Here is a 16291-nt window from a genome sequence, read left to right as displayed (position 1 = left end):
GGTGGCAATATTATTAATTTATTTTCAAAACATCTTAAGACCACAGGGCAAAAAATATGATTGTCAAGTGAACACAGCAGGACTAAAAAAAAAAAAAGGTAAAGCAAAAATCTACCAAGAAGCCAACTAGTCCTCAAGGTTTCATGACGGTCCTCTGTCAAATGCTAATGAACATTCTTCTGCTTGAATTTCACCAATCATTGCAATTCAAGGAAAAGAAAAATAACTCCAGCCAATCTAGAGCATCACCATGAATCTGACCCTCTCCTTTGGTCATGGAGCAAATTCTCAGAAGTTGGTTACATGACTGCACTTCACTTGCTCATTTCAGGAACATTTTCTGTATTTTGTTATTGTGTAAAACATATGGGCAGAAATGAAGCAAAGATGTTTGTTGTTCCCAAATAACAATATTGGAAAGTATTAAGATGATCAGATACAATAACATGTTGAATTAATGATGTCTCAAATTATTTGTCCTTTTTAAACCCTTACTGGTATTAACTTTTATAAAATACTGTGACCCATTTTTCACACAATTATTTGACTTTGAAAATTCATTTGAAATATCCCAGCAAAGACTAAAACATACAGCACAATACATATTAGTGAGCCAATTCTTGGTGCTTTGCATTTCAACAAAATTTATCCTAAGAGGATAAAAGTAAAATAATTTTTTTAAAAGTCAATTAATTTAGACTCTTGAATGAGAAAGATCTATACAATCATGCTCTGGATCATAAAAGGTAAAATGTTCATCCAAAGACAAACAGTAGCAAATAATGAAAATCCATTGACTTCCTGGATTACAACCCATTCACTCAGCTGAACAGTTTCAGTATTTCATCCAAGAAAAATAGCTATAATATGAACGGCATGCTCCAGCTGTTCTATACCAACTACAAATGTACCATTCAGCAGAACACAGGCTGCTTCTGAAACTTTCAGTATGAGGCCAGTGAGGATGGAGTCACCCTCATTCATGAAGTGCCTTGTGGGCACAAGCACATGCAGAGCCCGGGGACAGAAGTGACGAGGAGCAGCCAGTGCAGAGGGCTCTGCAGCAGGCAGCCAGCAGTCACAGCAGGACCTGCCCCTGACAAGGTGGGAAAGCGTGCACACAGTCCTGCACAGCTGGCACAGAGCTCAAAAGAGCTGCTGCTTTTCTACATTTCACCCCCGTGTACACTTCTTGGAAAAATGCCCAGAACAACAGAATATTCACAATGGCCAGTAGGAAGGACAAAGCTCCCATTCATTAAGTACAACTGAGCTATTGTACCACTCTGTTTCCACAGCATAAATTTCCACATTCTGACATAAGCAGCGAGAATTCTTACTCTCCAGAGCAGCTGTATTTGAAAAATATGAACATATTGCACCTCTACATCAGTTTGTTAAAGTCACTACTTTGAAAAGATTATCTTATTTGTGATCCAAAAGACACACCCAAGAGAAAAGTCAGACTATACATAAACCTGTTGAAATAGTTAGGGCTGAATTAAACTTCACAGATTATTTTAGAAAAAGGAAAGAAAGAGAGAAAGGAAACAGAAGGGAAGGAAAGAAGAGGGAGGGGAGGGGAGGGGAGGGGAGGGGAGGGGAGGGGAGGGGAGGGGAGGGGAGGGGAGGGGAGGGGAGGGGAGGGGAGGGGAGGGGAGGGGAAGGAACTTATCCCTGCCAGGGAAAGAGCAAGGTAAGTTTTGCCCAGTCATTTGACCACTGCTTCATTTTTTGAAAGTTCTTGTATAGCGTTCCTTTAAACTGCTTTAAAAAAATCTATAGGTATCGCAGTAAAAAGAAGATGGTCAGTATTGCAAATGCCTATGCTAATTTTATCAGAAACAGTGAGAACCCTACCCTAGACAACAATCTGCCTTTTCTTGAACTTGTTAGCAATGCACAGACTAAAAGAAGAACTAAAACAAAACAAACAACAAAACCCAAACAAACAAACAAAAAATACCTGGTGAGTTCTTCTTTAATCTTCAAGGGCTCGTGTGGATAGAATTTCACTCTAAAGCACATGGTATATGGTGGATGAGCTGAAACATTATAAAGAAAAAGCATGAGAACAGTAGCAAAAAACCATTGCTTAAGCCACTCTGAAGGGGTGACCTTAAAGTGTCTTACTAATGGTGAGTTTAGGCAGAGATTCAAACAAGAGCATTATTATATATTATTTTGGGGTGGTCTTTTTTGGCAAATGATAATCAGTGAGCAATGATAATACTACAAAATTGAAGAAACCATTTAGTTAATGAAACTAAAGACAGTAGAAATATTTCTGTTCACAGTGTTTAATAAGATTATAGTACCTAACTCTGAGCAATGGTATCAATACCAGGCCTGACATACAATCCTTTCAAAAGAAAAGAAAGAGGGGGAAAAAGAAAGGGGAAAGGGGAAAAGGGAAAGGAAAAAGAGGAAGGGATCACAGCAATAGGAAATATTTAAATTTTTTAATCATTGCCTCTCAGGCACTTTGATTCAGAGCAAAGTGCAGGTCTATAATATTCTAGTTAGTTTTAAAATATTTTGGTCTTGGTGTATTCTCAATGTACATAGTCGATTTTAAATTTCCAAAACCTTGAAGGGATGATGCTTTTACAGAAGGAAAAAGGAAGGCAGAAGAAAAGGGGAAAAAGAATTCAGAGAAAATGGAAGACAATACCAGCTGAAATCAATAATTACTTTTTAAAATTGTAAATTATAACAGCAATTAGTAAGCTACCAGAACATTTAACGGTACCATTTTCTTAGGCTTACCAGTTCATAGGCTTGTATAAATTTCATATGGTAATTAGTTTAACAATCATGATGCTCCTCAAGCTATTCTGACTGCAGTATTTACCTGTGTGCTGCAGTGTTCCAGAAACACATCTCTGGATACCACACAGTTCCATGTGATGTACAACAGCAATAGGAAATGAAAATGCATTAAACCTTTTGTTATGGTGAGTATCTTTTGGAAGGCTTAACTCTTCTTGAAGATAAAGGAATATTTTCCTTTTTCAAAACCTCACATTGTACTTAAGTACAGTCAGCCTCAACAAACACTGCTTTTTTCACTTTTTTCCCCTTGTTTAAATAACTATTCATTTAAGACACAAAGAGGAATTTCAGAAGGGATGGGAATGGAAATATGAAAAATACAGGAAAAGAAAAAAAGCAAATAATCAATAATAAATAGAAATTAAGAGGAAATGAAATAAAAAGAAAAATGTCTTAATTGCTCTCTAGAGACACTTTCACACTTTTCAGATCCGGAGAAGCCCACTAAAAGCTAGAGAAACAGTGTTTTCTGTGGTTTTAGATGTCTTAGATGTGACTGCAGCATTGTCTTACAGGGACTAGAAACAGCCTGCAAAGCAGAAGACATCCTTATGTCTTCCCTGCCCTGTAACAGCAAAGGAGAAGGTAAAGTGAATTCACTGTCCCAGAAAGGAAAGCAGCCATGCAGAAACGCACTAAGGAGTCATGCTGCCTGGACAAAGCAAAAGATAACTTAAGTCATCTTAAATGGTTCTGTCACTCCCCAGTAGCCTTGTTAAAACTAAGCAAGGGAGGAAAACCTGCGCTTTTGGAATACTGTTCCACTTTAAAGCCGCGACAGAGGAGACAACCTGTCTTAAACAAGCAAGACCTCTTCCACTGGAAAAAAAAAATTCCTACAAATGTTTTGGCAGATTTAGCATTAGTTTGGAAATAGTGATGCAGATATAAGAATAGCTAATGCATGGGTCTTCAGGGCCCTAGCAAATACAAGCCTACTGCAAGACCCCAAAAATGTACTGAATTTTACCCAATTTTCCAGATGTCAATTAAAAAAATGAAAATTTGTCTTTGGTAAAAATAAATAAAGAAAAAAGGTTGTATTAGAAGAGTCCCACTCTGGCAGTATGTGGCAACCACATAAAAGTATCAGCTGCCCTATATGCAAAAAGTATCACGGTGAGGAAATGACAGCATACACTGCACGATAAAAATAGCCCACATTCATAGGAAAGGTTAAAGTAGGAAATGTTTTACTTGTAGCAGAAGAACAGCATGTGACAGAAGTACACACCAATGCACAGGGCATGCAGGAGATTTGTCAAGGCAGCTTAAATCCTATTTTGCAAATCTTTTCCTAGACTCAAGCTCCTGTAAGAATATTCCTCCTCAGCAGTGCAGCAATACAAGTCTGCTGCAATCTGCTAAGCCAAGATCCCTTCTCTATTGCTGTGCAAGAATGGAACAAAAACAACTTGCAATTTGAAATGGTAAAAAGAATATGAACCTGTCCATCTAATTCATCTCTGAATTCAAGAAAGTTCCCTGCAAGGGAAGAAGGAGAGTCTATTTTTCTGGTTTTTATTCTCAATTGGAAAACTAGCCACAATGAACATTTGAACAGGGAAGGAGAGAACTCCCAAAGCTATCCACTTTACTCTCCATCTTAATTTTAAGGTAGATCACAAGCCTAATGTTCTTCCAAAGAGACATTTGATGATACGTAAACATTTAGCAAGGCCTTTGTCTTCTAGATTTTACCACACTGGAGAAACGCACATGAGGACTTCATGTTCTCTCTTTGGTTTCTCATAGAAGAAACAAGACAGGCATTGAATTTTATCAGCTCAAGAGATGTGAGATGTGTCAAGCCAGACTATTTCTCAATTCCTTGAAAGTAAAATTACTTTTGACCACTTACATATTAAAGTGGAAACATTAACAACAAACTTTCCCAAAACAGAGCAGAATTTGCAAAATAACATTTCATCAACACAAAACTAGAAAGTGCATAATCAGTTTTTTAATAGCTATTTCTTATAAGCCATTTCTTTCAGAGGAAAGAGCCTTTATCTCTCAGATAAGAAGCAGCTGGCATAGTGAAATGCCCAAGGCTCTGTCATTATTTCCTACCATCAGAGTTCACTTTCTCACTAAAAACCATTAACCATTACAATAATTTCAAAGGACTTTAGTGTGGAGAATAGTATTGACAGCTAAGTCCATTGAAGCATTAGTTTACCAGTTTATATGCTAACAGTATGTGAGAGGTGAAGGAAAAAGTACAAATAAAATCATTTAAGTTATGTTGAATGCTGAAACAAGTCATGATCTAAACACTCATGAAGGAGCTACACACAGAGTATAGTTTTCCAGGTGGGTGTTTGTATGTTTTTAAAGTTTATTTCACTTGCATTTAACTATGATACAGTATTCTGTGTACTTCAAACAGGAAGGATCTCCCCTGAAGTACACCCAAACCTACAACACCATGACCAGAACAAAGAGGGATATGGGAGATGCCTCCCTCTCCACAGACATCAGTAAGTAAGGGACTGAGTTTCACATGAACTATTTTTAAGCAGTCTACAAAAAACCCCACACATTCATATTACCATTTTCTTCACAGAAAAAGGATCTGAAAAAAGAAGAAAATATTTATGTGTGCTGCTTTTTGCTGGGGTAGAGTTAATTTTCTTTGTGGTGGCTGGTATGGGGTCGTGTTTTGGATTTGTGTTGAACACAGTGTTGATAACAACAGTTGATAACACAGAGATGTTTCCATACTGACACCCTGGTGAGGAGATTATGAGTGCATGGGGAGTTGGGAGGAGACACAGATAGGACAGATGACCCCAAGTGATCAAAGGAATGTGCCAGATGACATGGCATCGTGTTCAGTATATAAAGCAGGAGGAAGAAAGAGGAAGGGGAGACTTGAGGAGTAATTGTTTTCCCAAGTCACTGTTACATGTGGTAGGGCCGTGCTGTCCTGGAATGGCTGAACACCTGCCTGCCCATGGGAAGGGCTGAATGAATCCCTTGTTTTGCTTTGCTTGTGTGTGCTTTGCCTTTCTCTATTAAATTTTCTACATCTTAACCTGAGTTTTCCACCCTTTACCCTTCCTCTCCCTGATCCTGATGAGCAAGTGGCTGCATGGGGTTTGGCTGCTGGCTGGGGTTAAACCACAACACTATGAAAGTTGAAAATAATTTCTTAAAAACTGTTGAAAAGCTTGATTGAAGTTTTACAAGTGTCAACCAAATATAGAAAGATGGAAGATTCTCACTTTTTGGAAGGTTTCTTTTTCACAATCTCCTTTTCACCAAGCACAACTGCTACCTTCTACAATGCTCTGTACTGTCAGTGTTGGGTTTTTTATATTAAACATGAAGTACAAATGGATACTGAAACCCAAAAGCAGATGTTAAAATTATCTTCATAGTCCTGAAAATGCAACATTGCAGAAAACTTCCTGCATCTCTCCTTGATGTTGCATATTCTCTGAGCTACAGTAACCTAAAAAAGTAAATGAAATTTAAGAAACAAACAAACAAGCAAGAAAAAATATTACACTCAAATAGTCTTCATGTTCACTAGTTCTGCAGAAGCACTTCTGGGGAGCCATTAAGACATATGCAGTTGTTTCCATATACCTGTTCCCTTTCCAGATGAATCAGCTGTTTATCCATACTCCTCGCTGAGTATTTTTAAGACAGGCAGCATCTTAAAATCATTACTCAGTGTTTTTATGTATAAGGGATACTTGATCTATCATAAATCTCAAATTAAAGGTCTCCCATATTGCACTTGATAGTTACAAAACAACACAGGGCGAGGTGGATTTTTGTCAGGTGTTTATAATAAAGCTTAAAATGCTGTTATTAAATCTTCATGAGGATCATAGAATACACAGCATTTAGATTAGTGCCTAAAGGATCACAAAAAACTCCCACTCTCATTGTACATGTATTTATGAATCTCATATTTGATTAAACTTTTCCTTATATTTGTACTGAGATCCCTTGGTTCATTCCACCTCCTTTCCGGTTTTAGGAAAGCATTAGAGATTACGGAAATTAATTGAAAAATTCCATGACCTGACACAGGAGAACATCCTTTTAGCATTACTCTTTTAGATCACAGAATCATAGAGTGGTTTGGGTTTGAAGAGACTTTAAAGATCATCTAGTTCCAACCCTCCTGGGCAGGAGCAGCTTGCATTAGATCAGATTCCAACCTGGCCTCGAGCACCTTCAAGGACAGGACACCCACTAGCTCCCTGGGCAACATGTTCCAGTGCCCCACCACCCTCACAGTCAAGAATTTTTCCCTGATAGGTAATCTAAACCTACACTCTTTCAGTTATGCGAGGCAGTAAGAAAAACATGGAAATTTAGAACTCCTGCACATTAGAGCAACAGAAATTATTGTGTTCCACTGTCGTCAAGCACAAAATCCACATATTTGGATATTTCCCACCAAGCAGGTTTCAGGAGAGCTGCATATTACTATGCAGAATAAGCTTTAGAAGTATTCAAAAAACAGCAAGAGAGGAGATGGATGGGAAAACTCTTCTTTACTTAAACATTAGTGCTGATGTGACTCAGGTTGTACACCATAACATTCCCAGAGAGAAAATGCAAGCTTTTAAACAACATAAAATATAAGATTGCCAAGTAGAAAAGTTTACTGCCAGCATTTAGGAGAGAATAACACTATACACAAAAACATGCAAAATAATAGAAAAATTTATTTCAGAACTTCTGTATTCTGGACTACAAAGATACAGCTTCCTTAGGCAACCTTCCAAAGATTTTTCCATCACAATATTGGAAACATACTACTTGCAACTGCTGATCATGGCTCAACAGTTGACTTGAATCTGTAAAAACAACCCTGGCAGTGGTTCAGGATATTTCTCAGAAACTAAATTCTTCCCTCTCATGCAAAATTAGTGATAAAAATGGCTGAGGCACAGACCTAGGCCTCACACACCATGTTAAAACACAAACATTACAATGACAATGGCAAATACAAAGGTAGATGGTGAGACAAAAAAGATACCATGCCTTCATTCTTTTTGTGTGGCACTAGTACATATTTAAATATAGTTTCATATATGATAAGATAAAATATATACCATTTTAGAAGATTCTTTCTGTCATATACCGATGTTACTAAATACGAACTTAAAGCCATTTTTTCCAAAGCCAAAGAAATTAAAATTGTAGCACATGTCACAAGATCCTATGGACCCTTCAGAGCGTCAAAGATACAACATTCTATCCCAAAGACACAAATGTATTGTTGCCAGATTGTGAGTTCAGTACAACTTGACTATATAAAGAGATTATGCCTGAATGATTAATGTACTGCTGAGGCCCATGAAAGCTAGTACCTACTAAAATGTATACTAGAATACTTCTTCTAGTCAAACTTTTTCTGCTCCAAATATTTGTCAATGTTGAGCTTCATGAATAAACAGACTGAAAAACATGCTGCTGTGCTGAAGGAAAAGGAAGCTCCCCACTCAAGAACACAGCATTGAAATTTTCCTGCACATATGCAAGTGCTTCACAATTCTATGTAAATTTAAGCATTCAACTGAATTTAGAACTGTTTGAGTCATTAGTTTATCAAAGAAAATTATTCATTGTTTCCTGAATTTCTTAATGCAAAGAAATAAAAGGAAACATCCATCTAGTACAGTCACTGGGAATAGCTCTCTACCATCATTTCTCCCAGAAGTTATGCATACATACCATATGTGCTATTAACCAGTCACTTCATTGCTTCAGTTTTTAGACTTCCTACCTTCTACTAATTTCAGTCCTCACTTGTGCCACCCGAGACTGGGATGTTTTGCAAATGAGTATCAAGAATTTCTTCTTCTGAGTCTAAACCTTTTCATAGTAAACTGAATACTTTTAGATCAAATATGAGTTAACCTTGTTCCCTTAGAAATTGTTTGGTTTTCTTCATAAATATAGCCTATTTTTAGAAAAATAAATCAAAAGGTTCTTGATGCCAAATTAATACGAAAATATCCTTGAAACCTGTGGAAGTATAATCTTCATGGATTCTACACATGTACAAAATATATATACAGAACTTCATTTTTTTTTCTTAAAGGGTTATTGTAGCAACTAAAGTCCTTCTTCTGTGACACAAAAGAAAGTTAACTTATACTAGGAATTTTAAACATAATCATACAGTTAATTCAACTTCTGTGCCCTAAATCTAAGGCTGGTAACAAAAATCCTTTGTTAGAATCTCATTCTCTTTGGCTGTTGTCTTAAGACTTTTTCACCATGATAAACAACCTAATGCTAACTGCATTTGTTTTGCTTTTTTGCTAGGTATTCATTTATTTTTGGAGTTTTCATTAGGATTCTATCACAAATGCCACAGAAATCCTCTGATGAGGCCATCAAATCAAATTCATGGACCACCATCTATCACATCTAGGCTACATCTGTATGCAGAAAAGGTTGTTCTGAGTAAGTCAAAACACTCTCAGAACATCTGCTGGCAGAGCCCCTGCATGTGTTGCTATGTAAAGTGCACAAGATGCTTTTTTGGGTAAAAACAGTGACACAAACACAGGCCATAGGATACATTCAGGAAACTGTTCTACTTTTGATAACAAATGGGAAGGAAGCAAGGGATTAAGATGGTTTACAATTATTACAATTCCTCTGTTCTTCCCTCTTTTCTTCCTTTACTAGCATTGCTGAGGACCACAACTTAGTTCTAATTTGACATTTTTGAGCTTAATCATTACTGGATAGTACTCCAGCTAGCTAAACACTAGATATAGAAGTTGACACTGAATATGCCAGATGTTAGTATATGCCAGTGTGTTGGCATATATATACACGTATACATATATTGCAGTATGACTGCATTAATGGAAAAATTCCTTGAAGTATTCCATATAGTGCAGTCAACATCCAGTATTAACTGGTTTTGTGTATTAGACAACCTCTTAAGCCTCACCACATTTTAAAGCAAATACATTATCTCCCACACAAGACTCCTTGTATTTATGCTTAAAACAGAAAACTATATACAAGCAATATGGGGATAAAATTCTCCTTCATTTCATAAGGTAGGTAGATAGGTGGGCAGATAGATAGATAGATAGATAGATAGATAGATAGATAGATAGATAGATAGATAGAGTGATAGAGTGATAGAGTGATTAATAGACAGATAGATGGGCAGATAATGACTAAGACACAACTTCTAATGCACCACATCAATTCTCCAGAGCTGCCAAATAAACTGTCATCTGTTCTGAATATAAGCTGAGTACCAAAGCAGTTCTGTTTCCTGAAGAGGTCTATCACAGTTGGACTATTTAATGGAAACCATGGGTCAGACAGTGATGTTTCAAAAAGATAATTAAAGTAATACATTCCTGTTTTAAAGACACTTTTTTAAATACTGATCTTAAGTTCGCCCCACCTGTGGCAGAAAGATCACCACTTAGCCCACAATACTTGAGTTTGCTGGACAGTAAAAATGAACTCAAGCCAATGCTTGGCATTTTCAGGAAGCAAGGGGCAGCAGAAAGGAAAACTAGGAAAGACCTAGAAGCAATTGCCACACTTCATTTTTATTACCATCTCCCAGTGGCTGATTGTATCTGACTGAAAATGAGAGCTGGAACATACAGGTCTTCTGACCAGATCTGCCACCTCATGCCTGCTGGCCTCTGGCTGTAGCCATGAGCAGAAAATAATAGCTTTTGATGTGCAGAGCACTGTGAGATGGTAAGATCAGGATAGCATGGAATTTTTAGAACTCCTTCATGTGCTAACAAGAAAGACTTGTTTACACTGAGAAACAAATTAAGCTTACTCTAAATTACTGCATGGAAACACAAGAACACCTCCAGTTATTTAAAAATCAGTTTAGAAACATGAGCTTTCAAGACTTACATTTCATTTGCTTGAAGATGGACTTGTTGGGCTCAAGCCAGTGCTGGAAAGACAAAGCAGAGAGCAGAGGTTAATATGGATCACAGCAGACAAAAATACCCTTGTAAATGTATCAGTACCAAAAATGAGAAGTAGGAATTTTGTTTCACTGAGACATACATAAATGAGAAAAGCACCTCCATACTGGAATTGTATAAGCATATTTGATATCACCAGTGCCTGTAAAATAGATGTATTGAGATAGAAATAAAATAGATATTTCAAAGACCCATTTAAAAGGGACAGGCTGTAGTCTTCAGCTTGAAGTGGACATTTAGTATCATACTTTCAGCCATTTTTTTTCCAGAAGAATGATCGTATCAGACAGTAGGACAGACTATTCGGAAACTAGTCTGCACTAGTGCTCCAGTGTCTCTTCATTAGTATTGTCTTCTACGTTTCTTAAAATTGAAGAATGTTTAAGTACTATATCCGCAGTCAGAAAACACAGAACACATGCTAGTGTTCTCTTCTAGCAATAACTAAAAATCTCAAGGGAAAAAGATTGCACTTTTCCGGGAAATACTCACCATACAGACAGCTAATATACAGCAGAGAGATACGGCTTCTCATCACTAGGTGCATAACTTTACAGGAAAAATTGCTTTTGGCAGGAAGATTTTTCATTTTTATTCTCTTAGAAAATAAACTCAGGTACGTCTGTAACCAAAAGTTAGGCTCACATTTTAGTTAAGAGCCTTAGCACATCCCCTGCTAGCACCAGCTGACCTGCTCAGGAGGATGTTTTGTCAGACAAAAGAACATGCTGATATTCAAGTGCCACTTCTGACCACAGCCAGCAGCTTTCGTATTAGTGTTTTTCATGCAAGCAAAAATCTCCAGTAAAATGAGATTTGTGCTGTGGAAGCAGCTGGTCAAAAAGCACAGCATTCAGTTTTAATAAGCATTCTCAACACTGGAAGGCCTCGTGTTTCATTTTTAACACTTTCATTCTAGCTCTAAAACCATTTGGGGAACTGCAAAAAGAAATCCTAGCATTTATCAAGCCATATGTAATACTTAAAATATCCTACGTGGGCTATCGTTTCTCCTCATAACCTTTAGTAATTCTACTACAGATAAAGACCAGGGGTAGATATTTTGTAGGAGTTGTTAATAACTGACATAAAATTATTGCTTTAAAAATTATGACATCTCAAGAATTCAGATGAAGTCAAGACAACTGTAAATTAGTTTTCTGCAAGAGAACTTTTGACAAAACAATTACCTTGAAAGAAAATTTTCAAATATCTGCTGTTTACATGCTATGGTTGCTCAGAAACTCACACACGTATAGTTTACAGTGGTACTGGAGATAAGCTCTGCAGCACATTTCTATTTGAAGTTGACTTATCACTGAGAGACTGATATAGAACCCTGGTGCAGCAAAACAAAAACCCAATAACCTCAAACTTCAAACGACAGCCACAATAAAACAATAGCCCTCCAATATTTCTTTACCTACTCCGTTTTCCCAGTATCTCTCCTTTTAGGGGCAAAGATGAAAGAAATATAATTGAATCAGCAGTGGTAGTTTCACTGACTTACCAGAAATATCTAGCTCATTTCATTCTTTTTTTAGATCATACATATAAATTATTTATATGTTTCACTCTGAATAATGGGAGCTGAGAGTTGCTCATAAAAAGGTAAAGACAATCTGATTTATGAAATCTTATACAGTCCACAGTGGTTTAAAGATACATAATCCAGAATGAGTTTGCAGATAGGAAACCAGTAAAGACATAAAGATATACAAATGTGCTTTCCTTAACCTCTTCACAGACCCACCCCACATCCACCAGGATCACGCCTAGATGAAGATTCAGACAGCAAATGGGGACTTGGACAGTGAGCCACGCTGTACTGCTCTCAGGAAACTGAAAGTTAAGAGTATTCACTATTTTTATCTAGCAGAAATGCAACACAATTTTCTTGATATTTCTTTTTGAAATATTGAGCTGAAATATCAGCACAGACCAAATCTGCATTCAGAACTGCTTGAAACCTTTACCTATTGTAAAAAAAAATCAGAGGTAAAAAAAGCCAATTTGCACATACGAAACCCTTATACCAACCATGTGAATAATGAAGGAGGGGAAACATGGATGAAATTCCCCAAACACCCAGGAATGCAGATTTACCTAACACATCCAAAATCAAATATATTTCACTAAGACCTGACCTTCATGGGTTAAAAACAGATTGAAAAGACACCAAGCAATTAAGCAATCTAGGCTTTTGCGTGGAGGTCATGCAACTGGCAGGCAGTTTCTACAAGCTCAGATTTCTGTTGTGACCTTCTGTGGGTGGAAGACTGCAAACGTGTACACCATTCAGCTGAATCTTCCAGAAAACTGAGGAGTTCCTTTATAATATAATGGAGACTTTCAGAGACACAGCAATTAGGTGCTTAATGCTTTCTGACTGTCAGGGGAAGATAAACACCTAGTCATTGCTAATACTTCTGGAAATAGCCACCCCTATATTTGTTTGCATATTTCAATTTGAGTTTTTGGAAAGATTTTCCCCTGAGTACTTATCTTTCAGCCTTACAGCATTGACTATTAATAATTAATACCTGTGCCTCATCTCTACTATACAGTGTCCAAGCTATATTTATTCCAAGATTAATTAGCTGTTATAGTTAGGAGGAGCTTAAGGTTCCTGTAAATTAATCAAACTGTTTCTGCAGAAACTGAAACTTTAAATTGAAAAGTATTTGGTTTTCCAAAATGCTTTTTTTATATAGTAATATTTTTTTCACAATTTTCCTGAAAAAGATTAAATAAATCTTAGGTGAAAGGAAAATATAACATTTTGTGTTAGCTTGTCAAGATAAATTTTAGAAACATTTTAAATTTCCAGCTGCAAAAAAAGTCAGATATATAAAAAAAATAGTCAGATATAAAACTGTAACTAGAGACAATAATCTTTTATTTTTTACTAACACTAAAGTGTTCAAATCAGGGAGAGAAAAAAAACTCCAGTCATTTTAAGCAGTTTCATTTCTCTGTCATGTATTTGACATTGTAGTCCACAAAGGCTGCCTTAACTGAAGGATGGCCTACACCCTCAAATCAGCTTGGCTTTATGTCTGATTGTACTTAATGACCACCAGATATCATTCCTGCAGGGGCTGAACTTCTTGTCTCATTGAAAGCATGTTAGCAATATGGTTGCTTCCCAAAGGGAAAGAAAATACTTTGATCCTAATTCCACTAACACATTGCCAAGCATACTGAGAGGAGATTCATGTTCAGCACTACCAATTCCTAATCTCTTTGCCAAAAGAGGTTTCAGTAGCTACTGGGTATCTCAGTGATCAGATAGATGCCATCACAGAAAACAGAAGGGAGAGAGAAAGATACATAGAAATCTTGAAGGTCATGGATAGCTAAAGAGTCTTGGCACTTCAGGTGCCAGTGGTGCGTAAGCAAACTATCATGGATATCACTTTTGGTGCTGGGATCCTAAAATATGCTGAGCATTGCTCTGTGACTAAGATTTCATTGCAATTGTATGCTGTGTTTCAGACTAGTGTGATTTTAACTTTGTAAATAGAGTCTTCACTTCTGATCAGCCCTTAAGTGGTGCTGAGTAGTCATTAGCGAGGCCAGGTGTGTTCTTGCTTATCCACAAATGCCGAGCAGCTGATGTGCTATCAGCTTTCACAGCAAAAGCTCAGGGTGAGCAAGGACACCCTGCAAGGGTAAAACCACCATTCTAGGAACAATTTAACTGCACAAACACTGATGTGCTTTTAGTAAAAACATTTCAGCCTGTTTCAACCTGTTTCAAATGAAGCCCTTCACTTGAGAAGGTCTGAGAGTGCTGAGCTTGGTCTTGATTCAGCATAGGATTAAGAGTTTTAAAATAAGAAGCTGTGAGGAAAGAGGAAAGAGTGATAGGTTCATAGAATGGCCTAGGTTAAAGGGGACGTTAAAGACTATTTTGTTCCACCTCCCATGCCATTGACAGCGATACCTGTCACAGACCAGGTTGCTCAGAGTTTCATCCGACCTGGCCTTGAACACTCCCAGGGACAGGGCAACCACTGCTGCTCTGGGCAACCTGTTCCAGTGCCTCCCCACCCACGAAGCAAAATCTCTTACCTCTTCCAAGCCATGAGGCTTTTGATTAAGTCCCAGTGTTTGCAAGAGGAGCAGTTAGAAAGGGGCAACTGAAAGTGGACAAATGCCATGAATACTTAAATTTCACTTGGCAAGCAATACTTAGCCAAGTGCTTGCATGTGCACACAGTAAAACAGAATCAGAAGCTGCAGGCTTTGCAAAAATATTCCAGGCAAGGGCTGGATTGGAAAACTTTGTTTAATTGACAGAAAAGAGCAGGAGAATGAGATATGAAACACTGCTAGAAAAGTAAAAAAATAATTAATTTTATTTGAAACTCCATCTTATACTAATCTTGAAAATGAATAGCTAATCTTTTTCTTGAATGAAGAGCAAAATCATGGTAAATTTGCTTTACCTTCAAATAAGAGACTTGCATGAGGTTACCACATGCCAAAAAAAAAAAAAAAGGTAATACTATCCTAATATCCTCCAAAGCTCATGGAAGCTCAGACAGGGGAATTAATTAGGTGTCCACTTCATACAAGCAAAAGAGATGCCAAAGGGCCCAGAACATGTGTCTCCTTCTTCATGCCCTGAGGCCAATACTATTTTTTCATGGTTTGAAGAACTTTTATCCCAAGAATACTGACAGTGTTCTGCTGTAGCAAAAGAGCTGCTCCTCTGTATTTTTTTCCAAAATCAGGGCACTGATGCTATTTAGTGGCATGTTAATAAGGAAGAAACAAGGTACATCACTATCACAAACATTTATCTGGTCCAGAAAAGGTAGTCATATACACTGGAACAGAATCACCATTTGTATGATTCTGAACTGGAATTTCTTAAACAAATTTCTGAATTATCACTGCTGTGTGTTGGAGTAGCTGAACTTATCCATAGTCTCTATCAGCTGAACATTTGGCTATAGAATCTGCATATATTGATGTGTGCATGAGCCACTACATTATCACAGACAAGAGTTCACAACTGATGAGAAAAAAAAATCTTTGTTTTTATCAATATATCTTGCAAAATGATTTAGTTTACAAGTTTCCTAATCCTCATACAAGATATTTAGTTGGTAATACTTCTGCTGAATTAAGTGTATATATGTATATAGTCTCTTCACACAACTATTCATTTCTGTCATATTTTTGTTTAGCACATTATTGCAACTCTACTAGTAAAAGCATGCTGCAATTTAACTCAGCACTTAGTCTCTGAAAATGGTCTGAAGCAAGCACTTAAGAAAAGAACAAGAGCAGTAGCTCCCATTGTGCTCAATGGGCTTTTTCCACCCAGCCTCCATTAAATTTTGTTTGTAAATCTTTGTAGGCTTTTACCAATTTGTCCAAGCTCCCATTTTAAACATTTCTTTCAAATTCATGACAGCTACAATGAATTTTATTACTGCCTATGGTTTTCTAAAAATTATTTCTCAGCACCAGTG

At 37.1% G+C, this 16291-nt stretch overlaps 1 protein-coding gene across 3 annotated transcripts in view; it reads right to left on the bottom strand.

Annotated features, from left to right (window-relative positions):
* Positions 1-16291, bottom strand: part of FRMD3 (FERM domain containing 3) — a 120787-nt gene that overhangs the window by 41406 nt on the left and 63090 nt on the right. For all 3 annotated transcript variants that reach the window (XM_014869084.2, XM_088156045.1, XM_088156046.1), the window contains exons 3-4: positions 10726-10768; positions 1967-2045 (exon numbers count right to left, since the gene is read on the bottom strand). In XM_014869084.2, the coding sequence (XP_014724570.1) occupies positions 1967-2045; positions 10726-10768 (122 nt within the window). The remainder of the gene's footprint in view (positions 1-1966; positions 2046-10725; positions 10769-16291) is intronic.

Source organism: Sturnus vulgaris, chromosome Z (assembly GCF_052056855.1).
Source record: "Sturnus vulgaris isolate bStuVul1 chromosome Z, bStuVul1.hap1, whole genome shotgun sequence".
NCBI lineage: Eukaryota > Metazoa > Chordata > Aves > Passeriformes > Sturnidae > Sturnus > Sturnus vulgaris.
Note: the sequence above shows the minus strand (reverse complement) of the source record. Positions and strands in the feature narration are given on the sequence as shown.